General features: G+C 33.3%; 1 protein-coding gene across 14 annotated transcripts in view; it reads left to right on the forward strand.

Annotated features, from left to right (window-relative positions):
- The window catches only part of STAG2 (STAG2 cohesin complex component), a 134838-nt gene that overhangs the window by 71512 nt on the left and 39550 nt on the right, over positions 1 to 23776 (forward strand). For all 14 annotated transcript variants that reach the window (XM_070604346.1, XM_070604347.1, XM_070604338.1 and 11 more), the window contains 12 exons: positions 2656 to 2752; positions 7096 to 7172; positions 9067 to 9271; positions 11259 to 11410; positions 13583 to 13656; positions 14753 to 14876; positions 15688 to 15786; positions 15882 to 15961; positions 19381 to 19488; positions 20655 to 20766; positions 22460 to 22577; positions 23001 to 23104. In XM_070604346.1, coding sequence (XP_070460447.1) covers positions 2656 to 2752; positions 7096 to 7172; positions 9067 to 9271; positions 11259 to 11410; positions 13583 to 13656; positions 14753 to 14876; positions 15688 to 15786; positions 15882 to 15961; positions 19381 to 19488; positions 20655 to 20766; positions 22460 to 22577; positions 23001 to 23104 — 1350 coding nt within the window. The remainder of the gene's footprint in view (positions 1 to 2655; positions 2753 to 7095; positions 7173 to 9066; positions 9272 to 11258; positions 11411 to 13582; positions 13657 to 14752; positions 14877 to 15687; positions 15787 to 15881; positions 15962 to 19380; positions 19489 to 20654; positions 20767 to 22459; positions 22578 to 23000; positions 23105 to 23776) is intronic.

Consider the following 23776-nt stretch of genomic DNA (forward strand, 5'->3'; position numbering starts at 1 on the left):
CCATGGGGCCGGCCCCTGAAGCACAAAAAGTTTTGATTTTGAATGTAAAATTATTTTTTTCTTTTGTCTCTTGTACATTTGGTCTGGTATCTAAGAAGACTTTGTATAATGCAACGCTGTGCAGATTTACTTCTGTGTTTTATAGTTTTAGCTCTTACATTTAGATCTTTCTTCCATTTTAAGGTAGGTATTGTGTATGGTGTGAGAGAGAGTCCAGTTTCATTGTTTTGCATATAGATATCCAATCGTCCCAGCATCATTTGTTGGACTAGTCTTTCTCCATTGAATTTGGTTGGCATCAAATAGCCATCAATATAAGGGTTTATTTCTCGACTCTGATTTTTATTCCATTGATCTACATCTATCCTTATATCGTACTATACTGTCTTAATTACTGTAGCTTTGTATTAAGTTTTGAAATCATGAAGTGTGAGTCCTCCAAGTTTATACTTTTTAAAGATTGTTTTGACTATTTTGGATCCCTTGAATTAACATAAGAATTTTGGCATCAACATTACAATTTCTGCTAAGAAGCCAGCTGGGATTTTGATAGTCTGTAGGTCAATTTGGAGAGTATTGTCATCTAACAATATTAAGTCTCCAGATCCATGAACTGTCCTACCTTCTTTTGATGTCTATTTAGCCTTCAATTTGACTTTCTTACTAACACGAGAGTATTAGTGTTCACTTTTTTTTATTAAGGTAATGAAAGTTAACATCCTTGTGAAATTACAGTTGTACATCATTATTAGTCATGTTGTAGGTACACCACTTCACCCCTAGTGCCCTACCCCCCCACCCCCCTTTCCCCTGGCAACCACCGATCAGTTCTCTTTGTTCATATGTTAACTCCCACCTATGAGTGGAGTCATACAGAGTTCGTCTTTCTCTGTCTGGCTTATTTCACTCAATATAATACCCTCAAGGTCTATCCATGTTGTTGTGAATGGGACGACTTTGTCCTTTTTTATGGCTGAAGTAGTATTCCAGTGTGTGTGTGTGTGTACACCACATCTTCTTTATCCAGTCATCAGTTGCTGGGCACTTAGGTTGGTTCCATGACTTGGCTATTGTGAATAATGCTGCAATGAACATAGGGGTGCATGGAACTTTTGGAATTGCTGATTTCAGGTTCTTAGGATAGATACCCAGTAGTGGGATGGCTGGGTCATAAGGTATTTCTATTCTTAACTTTTTGAGGAATCTCCATACTGTTTTCCATAGTGGCTGCACCAGTTTGCATTCCCACCAACAGTGTATGAGGGTTCCCTTTTCTCCACAGCCTCTCCAACATTTGTCACTCTTGGTTTTGGATATTTTTGCCATTCTAACAGGTGTAAGGTGATATCTTAGTGTAGTTTTGATTTGCATTTCCCTGATGATTAGTGATGATGAGCATCTTTTCATGTGTCTATTGGCCATCCGTATATCTTCTTTGGAGAAATGTCTGTTCATGTCCCCTGCCCATTTTGTAATTGGGTTGTTTGATTTTTTATTGTTGAGTTGTGTGAGTTCTTTGTATATTATGGAGATTAACCCTTTGTCGGGTAAATAACTTGTGAGTATTTTTTCCCAATTAGTGGGCTGTTTTTTTGTTTCAATCCTGTTTTCCCTTGCCTTGAAGAAGCTCTTTAGTCTGATGAAGTCCCATTTGTTTATTCTTTCTATTGTTTCCCTCATCTGAGGGGTTATGGTGTCCGAAAAGATTCTTTTGAAGCTGATGTCAAAGAGTGTACTGCTGATATTCTCTTCTAGAAGACTTATTGTTTCAGGCCTAATCTTTAGGTCTTTGATCCATTTTGAGTTTATTTTAGTGAATGGTGAAAAAGAATGGTTGATTTTCATTCTTTTACATGTGGCTGTCCAGTTTTCCCAGCACCATTTCTTGAAGAGACTTTCTTTCCTCCATTGTAGGCCCTCAGCTCCTTTGTCAAAGATTAGCTGTCCATAGTAGTGCTCACTTTTGAAAAGTTATTTTGTTTTGCATTTCCTCATTCACCCATGCATTCACTTTTTTTTTAAGATTTTATTTTTTCCCTTTTTCTCCCCAAAGCCCCCTGGTACATAGTTGTATATTCTTCGTTGTGGGTCCTAGAGTTGTGGCATGTGGGACGCTGTCTCAGCGTGGCTTGATGAGCAGTGCCATGTCCGTGCCCAGGATTCGAACCAACAAAACACTGGGCCACCTGCAGCAGAGCGTGCAAACTTAACCATTTGGCCATGGGGCCAGCCCCGCATTCACTTTTTAAAAAAGAATTTTTATTTTCATTCCATTGCAGTGTTAATATTTAAATATTGTTTAGAATAATACTTTAGTCAAAAAGGATGTAGATGTGGCTTTTAATATTTTCTAGAATGTCTTTAATGTCACTAAGAATAAGTAATTAGAGTTGGATTCCATAGTTTTCAGATTCCTTTTAATGCAAAATAAACAAGATTGATCATCATTATGTACTATCATATGATTGTTTTACTGAATTTGATTTTATTTTATTGTTAAAATTTAAGCTTAAATTTTAGTATACAGGTATGTATATGTTAATTTAAAGTAATGTGGTAACCACTTAATGTTGAATCTGAATGACTTTAATTGGACTTAATTAATTCTTAGAACATTAGAAAAAGCTAATGTTTTTTTTCTCCCCTCTACTATAGTCGGTGGTAGATGATTGGATAGAATCATACAAGCATGACCGAGATATAGCACTTCTTGACCTCATCAACTTTTTTATTCAGTGTTCAGGCTGTAAAGGTAAGATATATTTATTGTGGATGCAGAATGTTCTCAAATGGTCTCTTCTTTTTTGTTCCACTTGAAGATACATTAGCACTTAACACGGAAAATAATGCCAAGCTATTGAATTGTTTGCCTTATCAGCATATAAAATGTATAAGGAAAAAAGAACAAAGTAAGAGAGGAGATCTGTTGACACAGTTGTATTCATATATGTGAAAGTTGACTAAAAACGTGGCAGTTTATAATTGTTATGTTACTTTTATTAGATGTATTTCCCACTTTCAGCATCTGGTTTTAGGAACAAAGAAATGGATTAAGAAGGGAGGAGGAAGATATTGAAGAGATACAGGTTCAAATGGCAGGGAGTAAAGTGTAGGGAATTAAAAAGTGCCATGAATAACAGTAAGTAAGTAAGTAAGTAAGTAGGTAAGTAAGTAATAACTAAGTAAGTGAGTTAAGTAAGATATTGATGAAATTTCCAGTTTTTCTTCTAAAAGGTAGAGAAATTCTAGAGTGGGGAGTGGGGTTTTGTTTAAAATATTTTAACTTTACTTAAAAATATTTTGAAGTAGGAGTGGGGAAATATAAAATATAGTAATGTCTTCCCTGGAACAAGAATATTTAATGCAGACATTTGGCAGGGGGACAAAGTTACGTGAGTTTGGGAGTCATACATCCTGACCTGGATCACTAAATGAGTCACTGCAGATCATGGGCAGGTTCTGATCTATCCTATGGCTCCCTACTAGTTGGCCCATCCTTGAAGTTCTAGAAGATAAACAGGTAAATGTTACAGTGTTTTCCAAGGATATTACTTTTTTTATGAAAATGGCACCAAAAATGTGGGTGGGCATTAGAAGCCAGGAGGAGGGAATGTTAACTTAAAATTAGATCTAAAAAGTTCAGATGCTAAAGAATGACTGATTTAAACAAATCTGACCAAAATATCCCAAGAAGCAATTTACTTATATCTACTACTTTAATTCTACAATACTCCTTTAAAAATACTGTCATTGGAATTGAAAAACAACATTAGATGATGCATTTTATTTGAGATTGCTTACAACATTCACTGCAGCATGCGTGTTAAAAGTTATGTATGTGAGGCCTAATAGACAAATATATTAACTTCTTGAGTTTATGATCTTTAAAATACCATTAATGTGGTCAGTTTTGAGAAATTTTTTAAAAAAAATTTTAAAAAATTTTAGAGTACAGGAAGTTTCTTAGTTTGCTTCTGCTGACTTCTCAGAGGAAGTGTTCCAGTAATGACAATATAATGAGCCACATTAACTCTTTTAAAAAACGAGATAGATTAATATTATTTTATTTTGTCTGTGTCCTGTCCATCTTTCTAGAGTAGAGGGATAGAAGTACCTGTTTGTTGTATTATGTAATCAAGGACCATGTCCTTTCTCTTTAGATTCTTTGAAAATGGAAGGTTGATTGCAGAACAACTGAGTAGGTGCCAGAAATAATTTGATGAGTTGAAATTTGAATTTTTATCTTCAGTCTTCCCTGTTATACTGTAGTTTAGCCAGTTTTAGTTTCCTAATTGGTCTTCTGAATTGTAGTTTTAAAACAAAGCCGTAGCCAGAGCATTTTCTTTTTATCAGATGCATTTTTTTTCTGGCATTACTCTGATTATAAATTAGGAGTTTACCAACTCAACATTTGGATATACCTTGTCACAAACCAGGTTGTCAAGATTTTTAAAAATTGAGTTGTTGAAAACTTAAATTATCAGGTAGATTTAAGCACTGTCGTAGTATTTATTTTAGGGTCAAAAAAACTCCATAAAGGAGAATTTACCATATAATCAGAATGAAGGTCATTAAGTACTTTCAGGACACACTCAAAATTATTTTGATAGAATCCTTTTATAAATGAGTTAGAAACTTCTTTAAGTATATACAATGTACTTTAACCATTTCCTGTGGACTCAGAAGTGTCATTGTGAGCATCAGTGATTTTACTGTAGTTAGGCCTTCCGCAGCCATTGAGGTGTGGATGGATATTTCGCCCTACACTGAAAAGCTCCAAACTGCTTCGTGATTGGTGATTCTGTGGCCAATGTTGTTGCCTTCTTTCTTTCCTGGTCAGCTGTCACTTTTTAGTTAACTGGTTTTTAGTAGTCTGACTTCATGTCCCCCACACTTAAAAGGCCTCTGGCCTGATGTCTTAGTGACGCCTTCATAACTGCCTTAGGAGTTGTATGCAAGGAGTTTGTGACAGCTACTTTTTTCCTGCTTGTTTTTGGGTTTCTGGCTGTTATATGGTCTGTGAAATGAGAGGAGAAGCTTTAGAAATGGGACATTTGTCAAGGTGTTTGCAGTATGTTTACTTTGAGATTTATTGATAGATAAATGTTTATTTCATAGAAGTTGTTTCAGGGCTTGAGTTACTTGTACTTCTCCAGCATTGCCAAGTTTACGGCACCTGGGTATAAAGTATGGGAAGGTTCTGAAGTTATATCCATGACCCTAGATTAAAATAAAAACCCTTCAACATTTTGAGAATGTACTTTTTTAGCTAGGGAAATGGCGCTTTCTTCCAAATTTGTTAATATTTTTAAACAATCATTTGGTTCTTTAATGTTGTAAGTAAGGGCTCTTCCACAGTACCACTAGAAATTGACCTCACATGGGAGTGGACAGCATGATGTAGATGAATAATCTCAGACAAATTATTTAACTTCACTTTCCCTTAGCCTTAGTTTCCTCATCTGAAAGGCCAGGGTTATAGTACCTGCTTCATAGGCTTGTTACCAGGGCCAAATATTTGTAAAGTGGCTGGCGCATAGGAGGCTTTAATGGGTCTTAGTTCCTGTTCTACCCCTGCTGGCTTTGTTATGCTACTGGAAAGTCTTAAATTGCATGCCCGCAGAGAAGGAGCTTAAGTATCGATTGTTCTTTTCAGGTTTGGGGTTGAAAAGGGAGTATGTTGTTTTGTTGTTGTTTTACATTTACACACACACACACACACACAGACAGACACACACACACATATGAGTACATGCATGTACTTTATAAATGTAGCTTGGTCAGGGGCTAGCCAGATGGCGCAGCGGTTAAGTTTGCACATTCTGCTTCTCGGTGGCCCGGGGTTCGCTGGTTTGTATCTCGGGTGCAGACATGGCACCGCTTGGCAAAACCAATGCTGTGGTAGGCATCCCACGTATAAAGTAGAGGAAGATGGGCATGGATGTTAGCTCAGGGCCAGTCTTCCTCAGCAAAAAGAGGAAGATTGGCAGTAGTTAGCTCAGGGCTAATCTTCCACAAAAAAAAAAAAATGTAGCTGGGTCAATTGAAATAAATCTGTTAATTATCTCTAGTTTTTATAATAAATCTCATCTTAGTAACAAGATATTTTTCTTTTAGATGTTACCATATTTATGGTATGCCTAGTGACAAGACTGGCAAGGAATAATCTAGCAATAGAAATGTGGTTTTGAAAGTGGTGGTTTTTACTTTTTAAAAATGTCGACACCCAGTCAGTGGAAATTCGTGTACATCTTTATGCATTGTCTCCTTCTCATAACTTTTTCCTAGAAATCCTTTATCTGATATTTGATCTCTACCTGGCTAACCTTTACTATTTCTTATAACATGCATCTTTTCTCCTCTCCCATCCTCCTTTAAAATTCTAAATGTCCTTATCAGATTCCTTCTTTGTGAAACACCTGACCTATGCTAATCTTTTTTTTTGTCTGAGCTATAGCTTTTCCTGACATTGCCACTCAGGGCGTTTATTATGTACTACCTTTAATAGTTTATTTTTTCCTTCCTTCCTTCCTTTTTTTGGTTATTCTTCATTTAAACTTCCAGCTAGATTACAGGCTTCTGGATAGGCGGGAAGTACAAGTTGCTATTTCTGTTTATTTAAAGCCCTTTTAGAGGATGATGGGATGTAGTTGCCTTACATATAGTAGTGCTTAATAAAGAATCCTGGCTAGAGTGAACTCTACCTGTTACTCTTTCCCTTATTATCTTTAGGGTCATCCTCAAGGTTTTAAATGTTACCTTGGATGCTATGTCATCCTTGATGGACATATGTTTTATATTAAAGGGCTAAGCCAGTATACATCTTATAGGCATGAGTAAAGTAAGTTGGGTAGAAATGGCCAAGGCTGATTGAGCTAGGAAGAAAGATACTTGTCATAAGTGTGGGGCTGTTTTCTTGTGTGTATTGAGAGTAGCATTTATTCATACAATTGAGTATTACAGTAAAGATCACTTAATAAATAAGCATACCTTATTGTGCGACTGTAGATAATTTAGTGTTAGAGACTGACTTAGAAGTTCTCTTTATTTTTGTCATTCTACCATGTATTAACTTCTTACACTTACGTATTTCAGGAGTTGTCACGGCAGAAATGTTCAGACATATGCAGAACTCTGAAATAATTCGAAAGATGACTGAAGAGTTTGATGAGGTAACTTATTACCCTAAATGTTTTGATAATTTTGTGCATGTTGATCTTGATTTACTCTTGAAAGTATTCTTAAATTCTGAGTGTTAGTGTTGTGAATAAGTCCTTTGGCATCAGATTCAAGCAAGTGATGGCTATGTGACCTTGGGCAAGTTGTTAACTTAGCATCAGTTTCATCATCTGTAAAATGGGGCTAATAATACTTATCTCATAAGGCTGTTATGAAGATTGAATTCAGCAATGTTTGAAAAGTTCCTTAGCATTTTATAATATTCTGCACATAGTAAGAACTTAATGGTAGTTATTATTAGTGTCAAAAAACTAAAATTTAAGGAAGAATAAAATTTAGAGCCCGAGAACATATCTTGGAATGTTGTAAAAGTAAAATTGGTCAATCATCAGGGAGCCAGGTAGTTGAGGCAAAGAAAAAAAAATATATATGTAAAATTTTATTGTTTAAAATCTCTTTTGTGTTTCCAATATGAATAATAAGAACAATGCAAATAAAAAATAAGTAATAGATTAGACTTGAATTGATCCTTTATCACTGTGATGTCTTTGAAATACTGTTACCAATAAAGACATATTTATATTTGCTATAATATAAGCTCTTTCAGGGCAGGGGTTTTTGTTTGTTTCATTCCTTTTCACCGTGGATTTTCAAATAGAAAGCCTTGTCTCATTTGAGTTTTGTTTGATCATTTTATCCTTGCTTACTCTGATGAAGGAGCTTTCAACTATCATTCTAAAAGATAGACAAGAGTTGTTAAAAAAGCTTTGGTGATCACTAAGTGCTATTAATCAGTCTCCGAGTAGTTGAGAGGTAATCAATTGAGTACTGATATTATTTTAACCTTCTAATATTAAATGTTTTAGTGAGAACCTTAAAGGAAACAGTTATTTGAGATAAGAATCCTGAAATATATGAAAATAGCAGCAAACCAAGTTGCTAACAACAATTAAGGTGATACATTTCAATATAGTCACTAAATGAGCCAATCAGAAAATATGGAAGAAAACATTTTTGTGGAGTATTAGGACCTTATTCTCAGATGAGAAATAGTTCAGCTTATATATGGCATGACAAAATTAAAAAGAAAATTTCTCTAATGACAAAATTTAATTGTTAAAAACTTAATAAAGTATACTGATAAAATGACCTTAAGTCTCTAGGATATTCTTGTTAGAAACTCTTACTTTTAGAGGTTCTATGTAGTATTGGTCTCTGCTTTTAAGGACTTGTTTGTTTTTAAGGACTTGTTTGTTTTTAAGGATTTATGGAGAATCCGAATGTAATTTTGTTAACAATGCCCCGTCTTTATATAGAGGGATACCTGAGTACCAGTCTTTCCAGCCTCTACTAGCTACATTTCCATTTCTTTTTAAAATTATCTGATTGTTTTTGTCTGTTGGCTATTTGATGGCCTGAAGCTAATGAAAACGTATGTTGTAATATTTCCATTTTTTATAAATCATACACCAATCTTTAGACTAAGAATATGATTTCATCGTTTTGAGTCCATTAAAAACTATAACTTTGGTTTGATTTTGGTTTGCTTTTGTTTTAAAGAAATTTAATAGGCATATCTTTGCTTATCAGACTAAAGTTCTGCTTTGATGGGAGAGGCTTTTTTTTTTAAACCTCTGAGTAATTGGTATATATTTTAATTCGTTAAAGTGAATTCAGAATATCCTTTGGTCTTAAATAAAAGAGAAGAGGTGTTCAAAGTTACCTCTAGCTTTGCATATTATTCTTCTGCCTACTTTGAGGATTTATTGGAGAAGGAAGGTGAGATAAAGGAATCTTTTCAGCTTCTACCTAGGGTATTTCAAAAACAAGTGAAATTTTATTGTCATGCATTTTAAATGGAATTACTGTTTAAAATTTCTGTTTTAGGATAGTGGAGATTATCCACTTACCATGGCTGGTCCTCAGTGGAAGAAGTTCAAATCCAGTTTTTGTGAATTCATTGGTGTATTAGTACGGCAGTGTCAATATAGTATCATATACGATGAGTACATGATGGATACAGTCATTTCACTTCTTACAGGATTGTCTGACTCACAAGTCAGAGCATTTCGACATACAAGCACCCTGGCAGGTCAGTATTTAGAAATATTTTCTGTGTATTTCCTTAGGTTAGAGATGAAAATGATTTTCATTAAAAGAAATGAAATAATGGTGACAGATTAATTAATTTTGTTTATAAAGTAACCACTTAGAGGACTTCTCCCCTCTCCTCCAAACCCCCGTGAATTACTGAGAATAGGATGATATTTTCAGTTTTGATTCTGTGAAGGCATACTATAGTAGTATGTGATGGTTTTCTTGTGGTTGACCTACTTGATTACTGTGCCACAGAAAGGGAAAAGAGGTGGATAGAAATGTGTGTGGTTCTTAAAAGATGTTTTATTAGGGGGGATATTGATAGCAAATTTGGAGAGACTGAGTCATTTTGGATATGTAGTCCTAATGACTCTTATTTTGTCTGATACACACAGTCCCTCCTGCTATCATGGGTCCCTACAGGATAATGCTTACTCTTTAACCACACCACAAAAAGTTGATTTTTCTTATGTTTCTGAGTAACGTTAGTCTGAGTCAAATTCTTTGATCTTTAAATTTTAATGAAACAAGTTACGTTTTTAAGCCTCACATGATTAATACTAGAACAGGGATTTTTGGTGTTGATGATAAAATCTTTTGGTTTCTCCTTTGTGCTAAAGGTAAAATTATTGATACATGTATTGTTGAATAGGAGCTTTTTGATTGGTTTTTGAATAAATCAAGTAGGTATTAATTGTTACTGTAGTATTCTAAGTCTTAATGATAAAGTACTTTGATTTCTACCAAAAAATTTCATTCTCTAAGTGTGGGGATACTTTTGCCCCTTAGAATATTTTCCCAAAGATTTAAAGCTATGATTAAAGATATATTTCTGCCAAGTCCTCCGTTTTTAAAAATAAAATGCAGACAGTCACCCTATAGGTTTTTTTGTTTTTAGATTTCAGGTCACAAAAATGATTGTGATCTTGCTCTATGAACTTAGGTAGCATTTAATGTTAAGAACTTGATGGCTAAGGTAAAGTAACACAAGTGTGGTGGCATAAGGTGAATAATTTTAGATCAGTATGATAAAGTGGTTTGCTGAGAGTATGAAATAGCTCAGAGCAAAAAATTGGGAATCTCTTTTAAAGAGAGGCAGTAGCCACAAATTAAGATTTAGTTTTGTATTTTTCTGTCATATAATGAACCAGGTCTGAGAAACAGTCTGGAGTAAGCTACAGAAAGCATAAAATAGTCAGATATTTCCATTACTAAGTTTTAAACCACAGGCAGTGAGTCTTGTCTCAGGAGCAAGAGTTCAATAATAGAAGGTGGGGATCTGGAGGAAGTCTAATAAAAAGCATTTCATTAAGTGATGTTTTACTTTTTGTACTTTTAACTTTTCATTTAGATCTTTTCTTCATAATTTCACTGTTGTCTTTATGATGATATGTAATAGAGTAAAATTGAAATCAAATACTGATAAAACTCCAGCATTTTTACACACTGTAGTTTGATATAAAACACTCCAAGCTCCCTCCCTTTGTTACTGAGATAGCTAAATGACTGCTGTGTGAACCAAAATTTACTTAGAAGGTGAGCCATGATCTCTGAAAAAGATCATTGTAGGGGACATATTATAGAATAGTGAGATTTGAGCATAGTCTGGAGTCAGATTACCTAGTTTTGAATCCTGGTTTAACTGCTTATATGAACTGTGTAATCTGAGGCAAATTTCTTAATCTCCCTGAGCTTTGGTTTCCTCATGAATGAAATGGGGATAATACTTAACTTTGAGAGCTGTTGTGAGGATTAGGAGGTAAATCCATGAAAAGTACTTGACATAGGTAACTGAGTGACATATAGTAAGTATTCAGTACGTATTAGCTGTTTTGTTATTGTTGTCATTTGTAGCAGCTGTATTTTTCTTTTCTGTTAGAAGCAGAACAGCCTATCTTGTTTTTAATTTCTTTTAATTTGATCTTAAATTGTAAGTTTTTGCATCTGTGAGACTAATTTCAACATTTTCCATTTAAAAATAGCTATGAAGTTGATGACAGCTTTGGTGAATGTGGCACTAAATCTTAGCATTAATATGGATAATACACAAAGACAGTATGAGGCAGAACGGAATAAAATGATTGGAAAACGAGCCAACGAGAGGCTAGAACTCCTGCTACAGAAGCGGAAAGAGGTAAACTTTTATATAGAATACTTAAGATATTAATATGTGACCAGTTTGGTCACTATTAGTTATGATATAACTTTTCTAGTTCAGCAGAGAAAAATTTTTGTAACATTTAAATTTAAATAACATTTCAAGTTGTTTATATGTCTTAGTTAGTTTTGTGAACTGTCCATGCCAACAATACCTTTTGCATCTATTTTCTTTCTGTATGGAATAAGATTAAGAGTTCAAGACTTCAAGTAAGGAATCCTGGGCTAGTCTGACAAGTTTTTTTCATCTCTACTGTGAAAAAAATCTTTCCTAACTTCCTCCCTCAGCTTGTTGTCAGGATGAAATGAGGTTTCACTTATGTGAAATCACTTTCAATAATATTTTATGAGCTGTTAATGGTGTCTAAATCTGTGGGTTTTCTTTGTAGTGTAGGAGGCACTTGGTTAACGTTAGTCACTGACCACTAAATTCAACTTTGAATGAGGAAAATATGTTTTTCAGCCTTATGCTAAATAACAGTAAATAAAATATTTTGATGTTGTGTTTGATTTAAATTCTTCCTTCACTGGTGATAGAGCATTTTGCTATCTGATATCGGGGATTTTTAAAAAAAATTTCTAATAGGCAAATTTTGATGTTTCAGAAATATTAGTAATGCAGTTGAGTTAAATTATTTGCCATGGTAATCCATAGATTACTTGATTTTGACATTTTATGGGGGGAGGGGATGGTAGCTGTAGTTTTAAGTTGATTATTTCTGAGATAGTCAAAGACTTTTTAAAATGCCCCAACTCTAGAAAAGCCAGGAAACTCTTGCCCATATTCCCCCATGCCTAAATTTCTCATCTTTTTCATATAGTTTGAAATGAAGAATTTACCTTTTTGCCCCTTAGTTAACACATTTCATCAGATGATTTATTAGGTAAACATAATGCATGTCTTAGTCCTTAAAATTATGACCTAATTCTTGGACATAAATTTAAGATTATGAGCATACAGGGGACCAGCCGCGTGGCCAAGTGGTTAAGTTTGAGTGCTCTGCTTCGACAGCCCAGGGTTTTGCCGGTTCGGATCCTGGGCGCAGACATGACACCACTCGTCAGGCCACGTTGAGGTAGCATGCCACATGCCACAACTAGGAGGACCCACAACTAAAAAAATATACAACTATGTGCTGGGGGCATTTGGGGAGAAAAAAGAGGGGAAAAAAAAATTGGCAGTAGTTGTTAGCTCAGGTGCCAATCTTTAAAAAGAAAAAAGAAACAAAACAAAACAGATTATGAGCATACAATGAGTGGGTATAGGTAAAAGGGTTTTGAGGTTAAGATTCCTGTATAGATATATCAATATTTCTAGGTTATGGTTAAGTTTTCAAACATGTTGGAAGACCACATGTACCTTTGACTGTTTATCTGTGTTAATAAATATAAGAAATGCATGCCCTTGTTAGCATTATTTGGAAATGCAAGGTTATATTCATAAAAAGAAAAAAAGACATTTTACCAAAGCACAGAACATAATCAAAAAGCTAATTCATACTTAGATTATGAAAGAATTTTATCATAATTCTCAAGCTCTGAAATAATTTTCTCTTAACTCTCAAGCTCTGAATTGAAAATATATGGGAATAGATAAGCCAACCAATATTTGAAATATTTACTTGATTATTTCAGGTGAGCTTTGTTCCTCGCAAAGAATTTCACAGGGAGACAAATTTTATACCAGGTTGTTTTACTCAAATTCCTTTTGTTCTTGACCAGGCACTAGTTAACGGAACTTTTCTTTTTCAGATGATAAAGATCAAAATAATGAAATATTGTTTTGCTTTTTTCCCATATGAACAGATCCGTTATATAATACATGATATGGATTGTATTAGACTACTTAACAGATTTGTTTACATATTCTTTATGCAATAGAAATTTGTGAGCATTAGAAAAAATTAACCTACCAGCTAAATGTTACAAGCCAAGTCAAATATTCCACATATCAAGGGCCTTTAGCTACCTGATATACAACAGCTGTTAATTTTCCTATGTGGTTACTAATGTCTAGTGGAATTAAAAATTAGTTGTAACCACCCAAACACTGGAAAAACCTGCATTTGTACTTGTAACAACTTTTAGATGTTCTTTTGGTTGTTTTCCGTTACAATTATAAAGAAATGATATGATATATTCTTTTCAGCTTCAAGAAAATCAAGATGAAATAGAAAATATGATGAATGCAATATTTAAGGGAGTGTTTGTACATAGATACCGGTAAGTCAGGACGGTTTTTTCTATGTAATTCTTACTGTATTCAAATTTGGATATTTAGTGATTTAGGCAGTATAAATTAGTGGAAAGAGCCTTAGAATAAGATCATTGTTCGAATCTAAGCTCTTTGACTGCTTGAAACACTTGAGGCAAGTTATTTAACTGCTCCAAACTTGATGTTTTCTATCTGATAAATTGGGTAATGTGATGCTTAACTTGTAGCTGCCCAGTAAGTGGAAGCTACTGCTGTTATTAGGAGTCAGAGTACAGAATACTTCATTGCTTTTGGATGTAATGTACTATGTTAGCAGAGACTCTTCATGCTGACTTCTGACTCTCTTCTCTTCTATTTGAATATCAGTGGGAAAATTTGGATAGATTTAAGTGAGACATTTTCTTTTGCTATTTTGAATGAGCACGGGAAAGAAATAGATAATCTTATCTCCATTTCTGCTGTAACCTCTTCTTTAAACGTTGGTGGCGTTTCTATTTGACTTCTCCTTCATTTCAAGTTGGCAGTTATTGAATCAGGTTAATATTTCCTTTGTAATATACTTTTGTCCATTCTTACCTTTTTATTTCTATTGTTTCCATTACTTTAGTCTATTCCCTCATCATTCTCATGCCTAGAGATTATTCCAGTTTTCCCCCAAAATGTTGTTTTGTTGCGTTTTTCTCTGCTCAAAAGCCTTCAATGACTAGCAGTCCCTATAGGATGAATTAGAAATAATTTAGTCTGACATTCAAATCCAAATTGAGCTTGGCCTCAGTGATCTGTGTAACTAATTCTCGCCTGGAAAATTATACTCTAACCAGAGTAGTGTGCCTGCTGTCTTCTGAACACATCATGCCCAGCAAGTGTGAGCAAAGGTTTTATTTAATTTTAAATATTTGTGTGGTGAGAATTATACTTTGCCAACTATACTGTAAGTTCTTGACGTTCAGGGGCCATGCTTCAGTTCTACTTTTAAATCCTCTGTAATACTTAAGATAGTGGTATATTCATAGTAAGTATGGAGTACTTGGCATCTCTTGAATAAACTACAAGTCCTGTGGTATAGTGGTACTGATATGCATAATTTTTCCTTTCTCCATTCAGCGATGCAATAGCTGAAATCCGAGCTATTTGCATTGAAGAAATTGGCATTTGGATGAAAATGTATAGTGATGCCTTTCTTAATGACAGTTATTTAAAGTATGTTGGTTGGACTATGCATGATAAGGTAAGATAATGCCCTACAGACTGGTTGTTTGTCTACATGTAGGCATAGCTATCTGCAGCTCTCATTCATAATGAGTTATCTGCATGTAGGTATACCTGGGACCACGTTCCTATAGGCCTCTCTCCTTGATTCTTTTCTATCTACTGCATGAAAATATGGTCTCTATCGCATCAAGTCCCCTAGATTTTTGAATCTTGGCCACTGATTGAGCCTTCAATCTTGAATTAATTTTTGTACTGAAACATTAGGATCATATAGGTGGTGGTAGTGAGGCATTTCTTAGAGCAGTAACAAGAGTCCTTACTCTGTTAATATGTGAGTGCTACATATTTTAAAAATTTCCTTAATTTTGATTCTCTCTTTTGATAAATGTATATTTTAGTCAGCTTATAAGTTACAACTTGGCCTCTGACTTTTTTTATTTTTTATTTTTTTATTAATCTACCTTTCTCTTAGGCTGCCTCTTCACTAGCCTTGAAGTTCCTTGTATATATCCCTTACAAATATTACTTTCTGTAAAGGAAAACTTACTGTGAAATATGCTACTATCGTCTTTCACAATAGTATTGCTCTGAACAGATTTTCAAAAAATTTTCATTTGGCCTACAGAAATAGTAACCCCAAAGGTATTTAGTCTTAAACGTATGTATTGATTACAATTTTTGCATTATCAAAGATGAGAGTTTCTGAAGAAATGCTTTTGTATAGAATATATTTAAAAATTTTAAGTAGAAAATATTGCATATATCTTGAATATTCACGTTGAAAATAAGCAAAGATTTAATGCGTTTTCTCCTCTTATTTCATTTAGCAAGGGGAGGTAAGACTGAAATGTCTCACTGCTCTTCAAGGGCTTTATTATAACAAAGAGCTGAATTCCAAACTGGAGCTTTTTACCAGTCGGTTCAAGGTGAGTATTACTTTAAGTATTTAAAAATTACGTATTATTTGAAAATATTTTTTTCTTGCTTTCACTTTAAAAAATCTTAATTTTTTTGTACTTAGGATAGAATTGTGTCTATGACCCTTGACAAAGAATATGATGTTGCAGTACAAGCAATAAAGTTACTCACTCTTGTTTTACAGTAAGTATGTATTTGCTGCATATTACTAAGGTCCAGATATCTAAATAATACATTAAATTACTCGGTTTAAATTTATCTAGATCTAAATTTTAATAACTTATGTCATGGAGTTTTACAGCTGGAAGTTTAATTTTATCATGTACGGTTGAGGAAACAGAAAGAGGAAACCATTAAACTAGAAAATTCTGAGTTAGAGATTCCTGTGTTCTCATTCTCCTTGCTAGTTTCCTTTCCATTTTAGTGTCTTAGATGCTCTTGAAATAAAGTTAAACACTTGAGTGTATAAAATGTGCTTATTATATTTTGTCACACTTTTAGAAATTAGTATTTACTGAAACTTTTTTGTAGATAATCTGAATTTAAAACATTCTATTATGTTAAAATATAATAGTGATACAATTTTTTTCCTTTTTTAAAAACTGGTAACCTATATATAACATAAAATTTACCCTTTTAAACATATTTAAGTCTACAATTCAGTGGCATTAAGTATGTTCCCATTGTTGTGCAGCCATCACCATTATCCATCTCTCGAACTTTTTTATCATCCTGTACTGAAACTCTGTACCCATTAAACACTACCTCCCAATTCCTGCTTCCTCCCGACCTCTGACCAACACTGTTCTAACTTTCTCTGTGATTTTAACTATTTTAGGTACCTCATTTAAGTGGAATCAAAGAATGTATTTCCTTTTGTATCTGGCTTATTTCACTTAGCTTTAGTGTCTTCAGGATTCACCCATGTTGTAGCATGTATCAGAATTTCATTCCTTTTTGAGGTTCAGTAATACTCCGTTGTATGTTTATACCATGTTTTGTTTATGCATTCATCTATCTGTGGACATTTAGGTTGTTAATACGATCCAAAGAATAATTGCGAAGAGTCTTTTTTGTAATCAGAGTATGCTAATTCTGACACTGTTATGGGAAATTTATCGTGTGAGAGTAGCAAGCAAGGCTGTGACAAAAGCCGAGAAACAACTGCCCAATATGATTTTAAGCCATATTGTAAAACCATAGTAATTTTAAAATTTTGGTACTGGTTCGTGAATAGACAGAGATCAGTGACGGAGAATAAAGAGTAGAGACAAATGCAAATACATCCAGGAGCCTAGTATAGAGCAAGCGTGGCATTTCCTATCATAAAATAAAATAGTTTTGTGACAACTGGCTTTTATTTGGGAGAAAATTAAATTAGATTCCTATTTCATTCCTTATACAAAAATAAAATGTTTAAATGCCAATAAATGAAACCATTAAAGAACTAGATGAAAACTTGGGGAAGAATAAAAGTTTTTATTTTATATGTAAAATGACTGAGCAATATCTTATTGAATGTGATAAAACCTACACATTAAAAAATCATTGAATTAACTACTTAAAAAACTGAAAATGTCTATATGACATAAGATACCATAAACTCAGAAAACAAATGACAGATTGGGCAAAATATTTGTATAATAGCTGTCAATTTTGATAAATCAATAAAAAGAACAAAGACCTAATAGGAAAATAGTCAAAAGTTAGGAACTAGATCATTGACAGAAAATAAAAAGTTAGACATAGGAAACGATGTTTAGTCACACTGAATTAGAGACATGTATGTTAAGATGAGACCATTCTTTACCTCTTGCTTGACAAAGAAGCAAAAATGTTTTGTAGTACACTAAGTTGTTGAGGTTATGCAAAAACAGACCCCTTATTCGTTGTTGATGGGACTATAAATTGGTATCATCTCTTCGGAGAAAAGCTTGGCTTTATTTAAAATGTAAAACGTTCACATCCTCTAACATAGCATTGTTTGTAATAGAATTTTGGAAATAGCCTAGATAGTTATCAAAAAGAAAAATTAATATATGAGAATAGCTAATATAAGCACCTTTTGTGGCTTATCTCATTGAATACAGCAGCCCTGTGAGATGGTGGTAGTTGTTACGCCAATTTATATGAAATGGACTGCACTGCAGTCATGAAGAAGGCAGCTCTTAGATATACTCTGATTTTTGAGAATTCACTGGGAGCATTTTGAGCAGTCTTAACTAGTGCATTTTTCTTGAATTTTTAATTGGATTTGAAAATTATAAATATACATGCACATTATGAAAATATTGAAAGAATCTTGAAATAAATAAAAAAGTAACAGTACTCCACATGTATTTCTATAGCTTCTTCCCCCTTCCTTTGTAATACACTATGGACATGTTTCCTTGTTGTTTCTCATATTTTTATGAAGGGTAATAGACAGCCATTTATGTTGATTCAGCCATGTATATACCTAAAAACTGAAACTTGTCAGGAACATTCCTTCTTAAACAGTTAAAATGAGTGAACTACTACACATTTACTATACTTTAACTGATTTGATTCAATATATATTTTTTAATTATAAAACAACTCAAATGGATTTTCCAAAAATAATCCGTTATTAATACATAGAGTAATTTAAATAAAACTGCTTTTGAAACTTGAATTTTAACACTTTGGTTTCATTTCTCTCAAAAAGAAGTAATATTTCTTTATACATCAGACTTCTGAAAACCTTGAGCACAGCAGAAATCCAAAAGGATCTGAGCTCCTCAACTAAGGCTTTTCTCTCTGGTGGTGGTGCTTTGATTCTTAATTTACACATAATAGTAAAAACCTATATTATTTATGTCACAGTAGCCTAAAAGTGTATGAGGAAGGAATGAGGTGCCAGAGACCGGGACCCCAAATGCGGAGTCTGCAGAAGAAGAACCCAACAAGGATGACCCTGGCCCTGTGGTTGATGGGCTTAATAATGGCTTTGATTTACCTAACAATACCAGAAGGTTTTGTTAGGTTTATTTTGTTCTTTTAAAGTAAGATCAGGAAAATGAGCAGAGTTTTCCACTGATAGATTGTAATTAAAAGTCTTTGGCACTTAAATTTTTATTTGGAAAATCCATTTGCATTGCCTTATATGGTGTTCAGTACATGGTAGATGAAGTATTCTTTATCATTATGAGATAACTGGAGTGTTAGTATATTTTAATGTTGTGATTTTGTCCTTGATGTTACTATGAAAGTGTTCTCTGATTATTACCTCTAAGCTCTTAGCGTGCTACCATTTTATTTTCTACCTTGGTTTATATTGTCTTCATTTCCCTTTAGCATCCTTGTCACGTTATTACTTCTCTTCACCATTTCTTTACATTCAGTATTCACTTTAATTTTACCTCCCATTGATCTTAGATGTTAACAGACTACTTAGCTCTTTTGTCAGGGCAAGCTTTTACTGACAGACAATAACCAAATAAGGTTGATTTCTTTTTTATTTTTTTTAACAGAAGTTAGTGAAAGTGTACTATTTTTTAATGTATGAGCATGGATTTTTATACTCAATATGCTTAAAATTGTGACATTATTTTAAAAAACTGCTACTGCTTATTTCTTTTTAGGAGTAGTGAAGAAGTTCTTACTGCAGAAGATTGTGAAAATGTCTATCATCTGGTTTATTCAGCTCACCGGCCAGTAGCAGTAGCAGCTGGAGAATTTCTCTACAAAAAGTAAATCTATATTTCTGTTACTCATTTTCTAAAGTATAGTTCTATGACAGTAATTTATTGTGTTATAATTGATATTAAAATATGTATATATAACTTACTTTAAAAAATTACACAGTACAGGTCAAATTGAAACTTTCACATTTTACTGTTTCCTTTAAAAGTTTCGATTTCTCTTCTCCAGTTCTTTTGATTTAAGTTAAATCTCTAAAGGGAAATGTACCCATGTCTTTTAATAGATGTGCTTAAATATACCTAACTATATCATAATGTTAAGACTGATCTCTTCCTAATTTTTCATACTTTTTTGCTCTGATGTCATCTTCCAAATATTGCCTATACTATAATATTTAGTCTTAAGCCTATTTTTACTTCACTTTAGAAAATATTTAAGTTTTGCGGCAAGTACTTGATGTAGTTTGACTTAAAAATCCTACAATCTCTTTAATTTTATGTTGCTATTTAATACCTCAGATTAGGTTGTATAGATAGCAGTGTGAATATCTGATCACAGAAAACATTCAGCAAATGTTGTGTAATGGCTTTTAAAGAGAACAATTTGAACCATATGGGCTGTATATTTTTGTAAGGTTTTATTAAAATGACGATTTGGGATGAGGCATTTATTAGAAAGAGTGCATGATGTAAAACATTTTATGCTACGGTTTTCGATTCATTGTTTCCAGTAATAGTTTTCTCTTGTTGTTTATAAGGAAAAATGACCATGATATTCATAGACAGAGGCCACTAAGTTCAGACATTGTGATAATTATGCAAGGATAGAAGGAAAATATATGTTCACTTTTAAAGAGAAGAATATTTATCATGGATTTATGTACATAGATGATATAGGTTAGTCATTGTAATACTTTTCATGAAAGGAAATGGTTACATAAACTACAGTAAGGCTTTTCAAAAGAAGTAATTCACAATTCAGTACAATTAACTCCAGAAGTTAATTTAAGAGGATTTAGAAGCACCATCAAGTGCGAAATGAAAAAAGTTTATAGCAATTATTTACTTGGCTATAATGTTGGACAATATTGTACCTACGCACCTCCCATTTACTCTTTTGTTAGATGTTTGAATATGGAATCCAGGCAGTTTTTGTTTTTATTAGGAAATACGGTTTTTTGTTTTTAAAAGTAAATATTTTGCATTGATCATAGGCTCTTCAGTCGTAGAGATCCAGAGGAGGATGGAATGATGAAAAGAAGGGGACGACAAGGTCCAAATGCCAACCTTGTTAAGACTTTGGTTTTTTTCTTTCTGGAAAGTGAGGTTAGTTGATATTTTATACTTATGTTCAAAGCAATTTGGAGATGGGATAAAAATGATGTACGTCTTAAAATCTTCCACATAGCACAGTAAATGTTGGATGGAATAGAATTCTACCCATTCCACAAAATTAAAAAATTTTCTACTTTTAGAAAGATGTTCAGATGTAGAACATTTAGGATTTATATGTAGTGCTAAGAGCATGAATTTTGGAGTCAGAAAGACCTGATTGCCAGTTGGGCTCCTTTACCTATTTGTATAACCTTGGTTTAGTTACTTAATTTTTCTAAGCCGCATTTTCCTAGTAAAAATGTGGGTAATAATTTCTTAGGTAACACTGAGCTAATCCATGTAGAACTCTTAACACAGACTTAGCACTTTGTTAGTTCTCAATATTTGGTATCTGCTCTTATTACTAGTGTTGTAGATATAGATTTACATTTAACGTCAGCTCTTTTAGGTCTCCCTCAGGTTGAAGATTTGCCTGTTACCCAGAATTTGAGAGGGCCCAACATTCATTTTTGGTGTTCATATTATACATTATTTAATCATTGTTAGGGCCTTCTAATTAAATTTTCTAGTTTCTGTATGTAGAAGTACAGTCGATTTTACATATTGACCTCTTATCTGCAACTTTGCTAAATTCATTCATTTTAGTAAGTTTTCAATAGATTCCTTAGATTTTTCTATAAAATACAATCAAGTCGTTTGCAAATAATGATACTTCTTCCTTTCCCATATTTATATCATTTTTTTTTCCCAGCCCTACTGAACTGGTAAGGACATCCAGTAGAATCTTAAATAGAAGTGGTGAGAGTGTACATATTTGGATTGTTCCTGATCTTAGGGGAAAAGCATGTAATATTTCAAGGTTAAATATATTGTTAGTTATAGGTGCTGTTTAAGCTATTTATATTGAGGATGTTTCCTTCTATCTCTTCTTTTGCTGAGAAGTTTTCTCATGAATGGATGTTGAAATCTGTCCAGTGCTTTTTCTGCATCCTTGAGATGATTGATTTATTTTATCCTTCATTTATGTTAATTATTGAATTATGTTAATTGATTTTTCGAATGTTGAACCAACCTTGCATTCCTAGGATAAACCCTGCTTAGTCATGATCTATTATCCTATATATATGTTGCTGGTTTCAGTTTGCCTGTTCTTTTGAAGATATTCCCTGTATGTTGGTCTATATATTTTTTTATTTCTATAATGTCTTTGACAGATTTTGGTATCATGGTAATGCTGGTCCCCTAAAATCAGTTGGGAAGTTGTAGGGCCTTTGAAGCGTCACATAATGAAGAAAATAATTTGCATATATATTGAATTGATAACTAAACATTTTAAGTTTTAAGTAACCGTTATCACTCCCATTCAGTTAAAATTTGTAGTATATTTTATAACTGAGATTAGTTAACTTATGTAATATTGGGTCTAAATATGTGTGCATGTAATCTTTTCAAAAAATAATTTTTATGTTAATGATTACTGTGAGAAATGCTTAATGATACTACCTAACAGGGTTTACTTATACACAGCAAACTAAGGCAATTTCTTTTCTGTCTCTTCTTGCACTTGACCTTAAAAAACAGATCACTGTTGAGTTTCTACATGGTGCCAACAAAGCTTCCATTCTTTTGAGTTAAGGCTAGTATGCTGTTTGTCTAAGAGCATGTTGCTCTTTTTAAATTTTAGTTACATGAGCATGCAGCATACCTTGTGGATAGCATGTGGGACTGTGCTACTGAGCTGCTGAAGGACTGGGAATGTATGAATAGCTTGTTACTGGAGGAGCCACTTAGTGGAGAGGAAGGTAAGGATGTTTAATTATGGTATTTTTGCTGTCTAGACAGTTCTGAAAATAGATTTTACATATTCCATTCGTTTAGCTTTCAGTGTTAAAGTAATTGAAAATCTTATTTTGTGAATAATTTTGTTTTCATACACATGACTATTATGCTATATAGAAAGATATGGTTGCTGTCAACGTTCTTAAAAAAGTTTTCTTTTTGGTATCTCTTTATATTTTTTTTGCTCCAATTGTAGACCAGTGTTGAACAGATTTGTAAATGTCTCGGAGAGTTTAACTTGTTCTGATCCTTTCTGTGATACGGTAATGAAATTTTCTTTAGTACAATAGGTCAGATTCTGTCACAGGCAGAAGGAAGTGTTATGTAATAATTATAAGTGGCATATAGGGAAAAGAAATAGGCTAACTCTGATTTTTTTTTTTCAGCACTAACAGACAGACAAGAGAGTGCTCTGATTGAAATAATGCTTTGTACCATCAGACAAGCAGCTGAATGTCATCCTCCAGTGGGAAGAGGGACAGGAAAAAGGGTATGCTACTATATTTTCAGTATTTTAAACTATTTTTCCTTTTTCACTATCTTTTAAAAAATTCCTATTTGTAACTATAGAACTAAATTTTTGAAACCTAGCATTTTATTTTCGAGATGATCTTTGCTTAAAAATGTGTTGCAAGTAAATTTTACAACATTACCAATTTGGGAAATTTGAGTTTCTTCCATAAGACAGTGTGTTAGTTGCTACAGGAAATATAGTGATGGACAGTCCCTGCCTTCAAGACTGAATGTAGTATGCCATTTTAGAATGGTGCATTTGTGTGCTTTGGTTTATTTTTTAGATTTGCTTTCTGTTTCTTTTAATGAAAATTAGAAATAACACAATTATTCGTTAAAATGGGGTAATTCCTGTTTCTTGGGATTAGATTTAAATGCATTATTGCAAAGTTCACATATATTTGCATTGTATGCCAGTAATTCCACAGGCTTTCAAACTTCTTTTATTACAAAGTGCAAAAATACGTTTTTGTATTGTGTTCTAGTACACATTTATATGTGTGTTTTTGTGTATAACTGAAACAAAATTTCATCAAACAGTACTGAAACTTATGTGATGCATTCTGTTTTCTTTCTACTTTTTTCTTGTTTTTCTAATTGCTGGTAGTAACTTAACTATGTTGAATTCATAAACCATGGATCATGGCCC

The sequence above is a fragment of the Equus przewalskii genome, chromosome X (assembly GCF_037783145.1).
Source record: "Equus przewalskii isolate Varuska chromosome X, EquPr2, whole genome shotgun sequence".
NCBI lineage: Eukaryota > Metazoa > Chordata > Mammalia > Perissodactyla > Equidae > Equus > Equus przewalskii.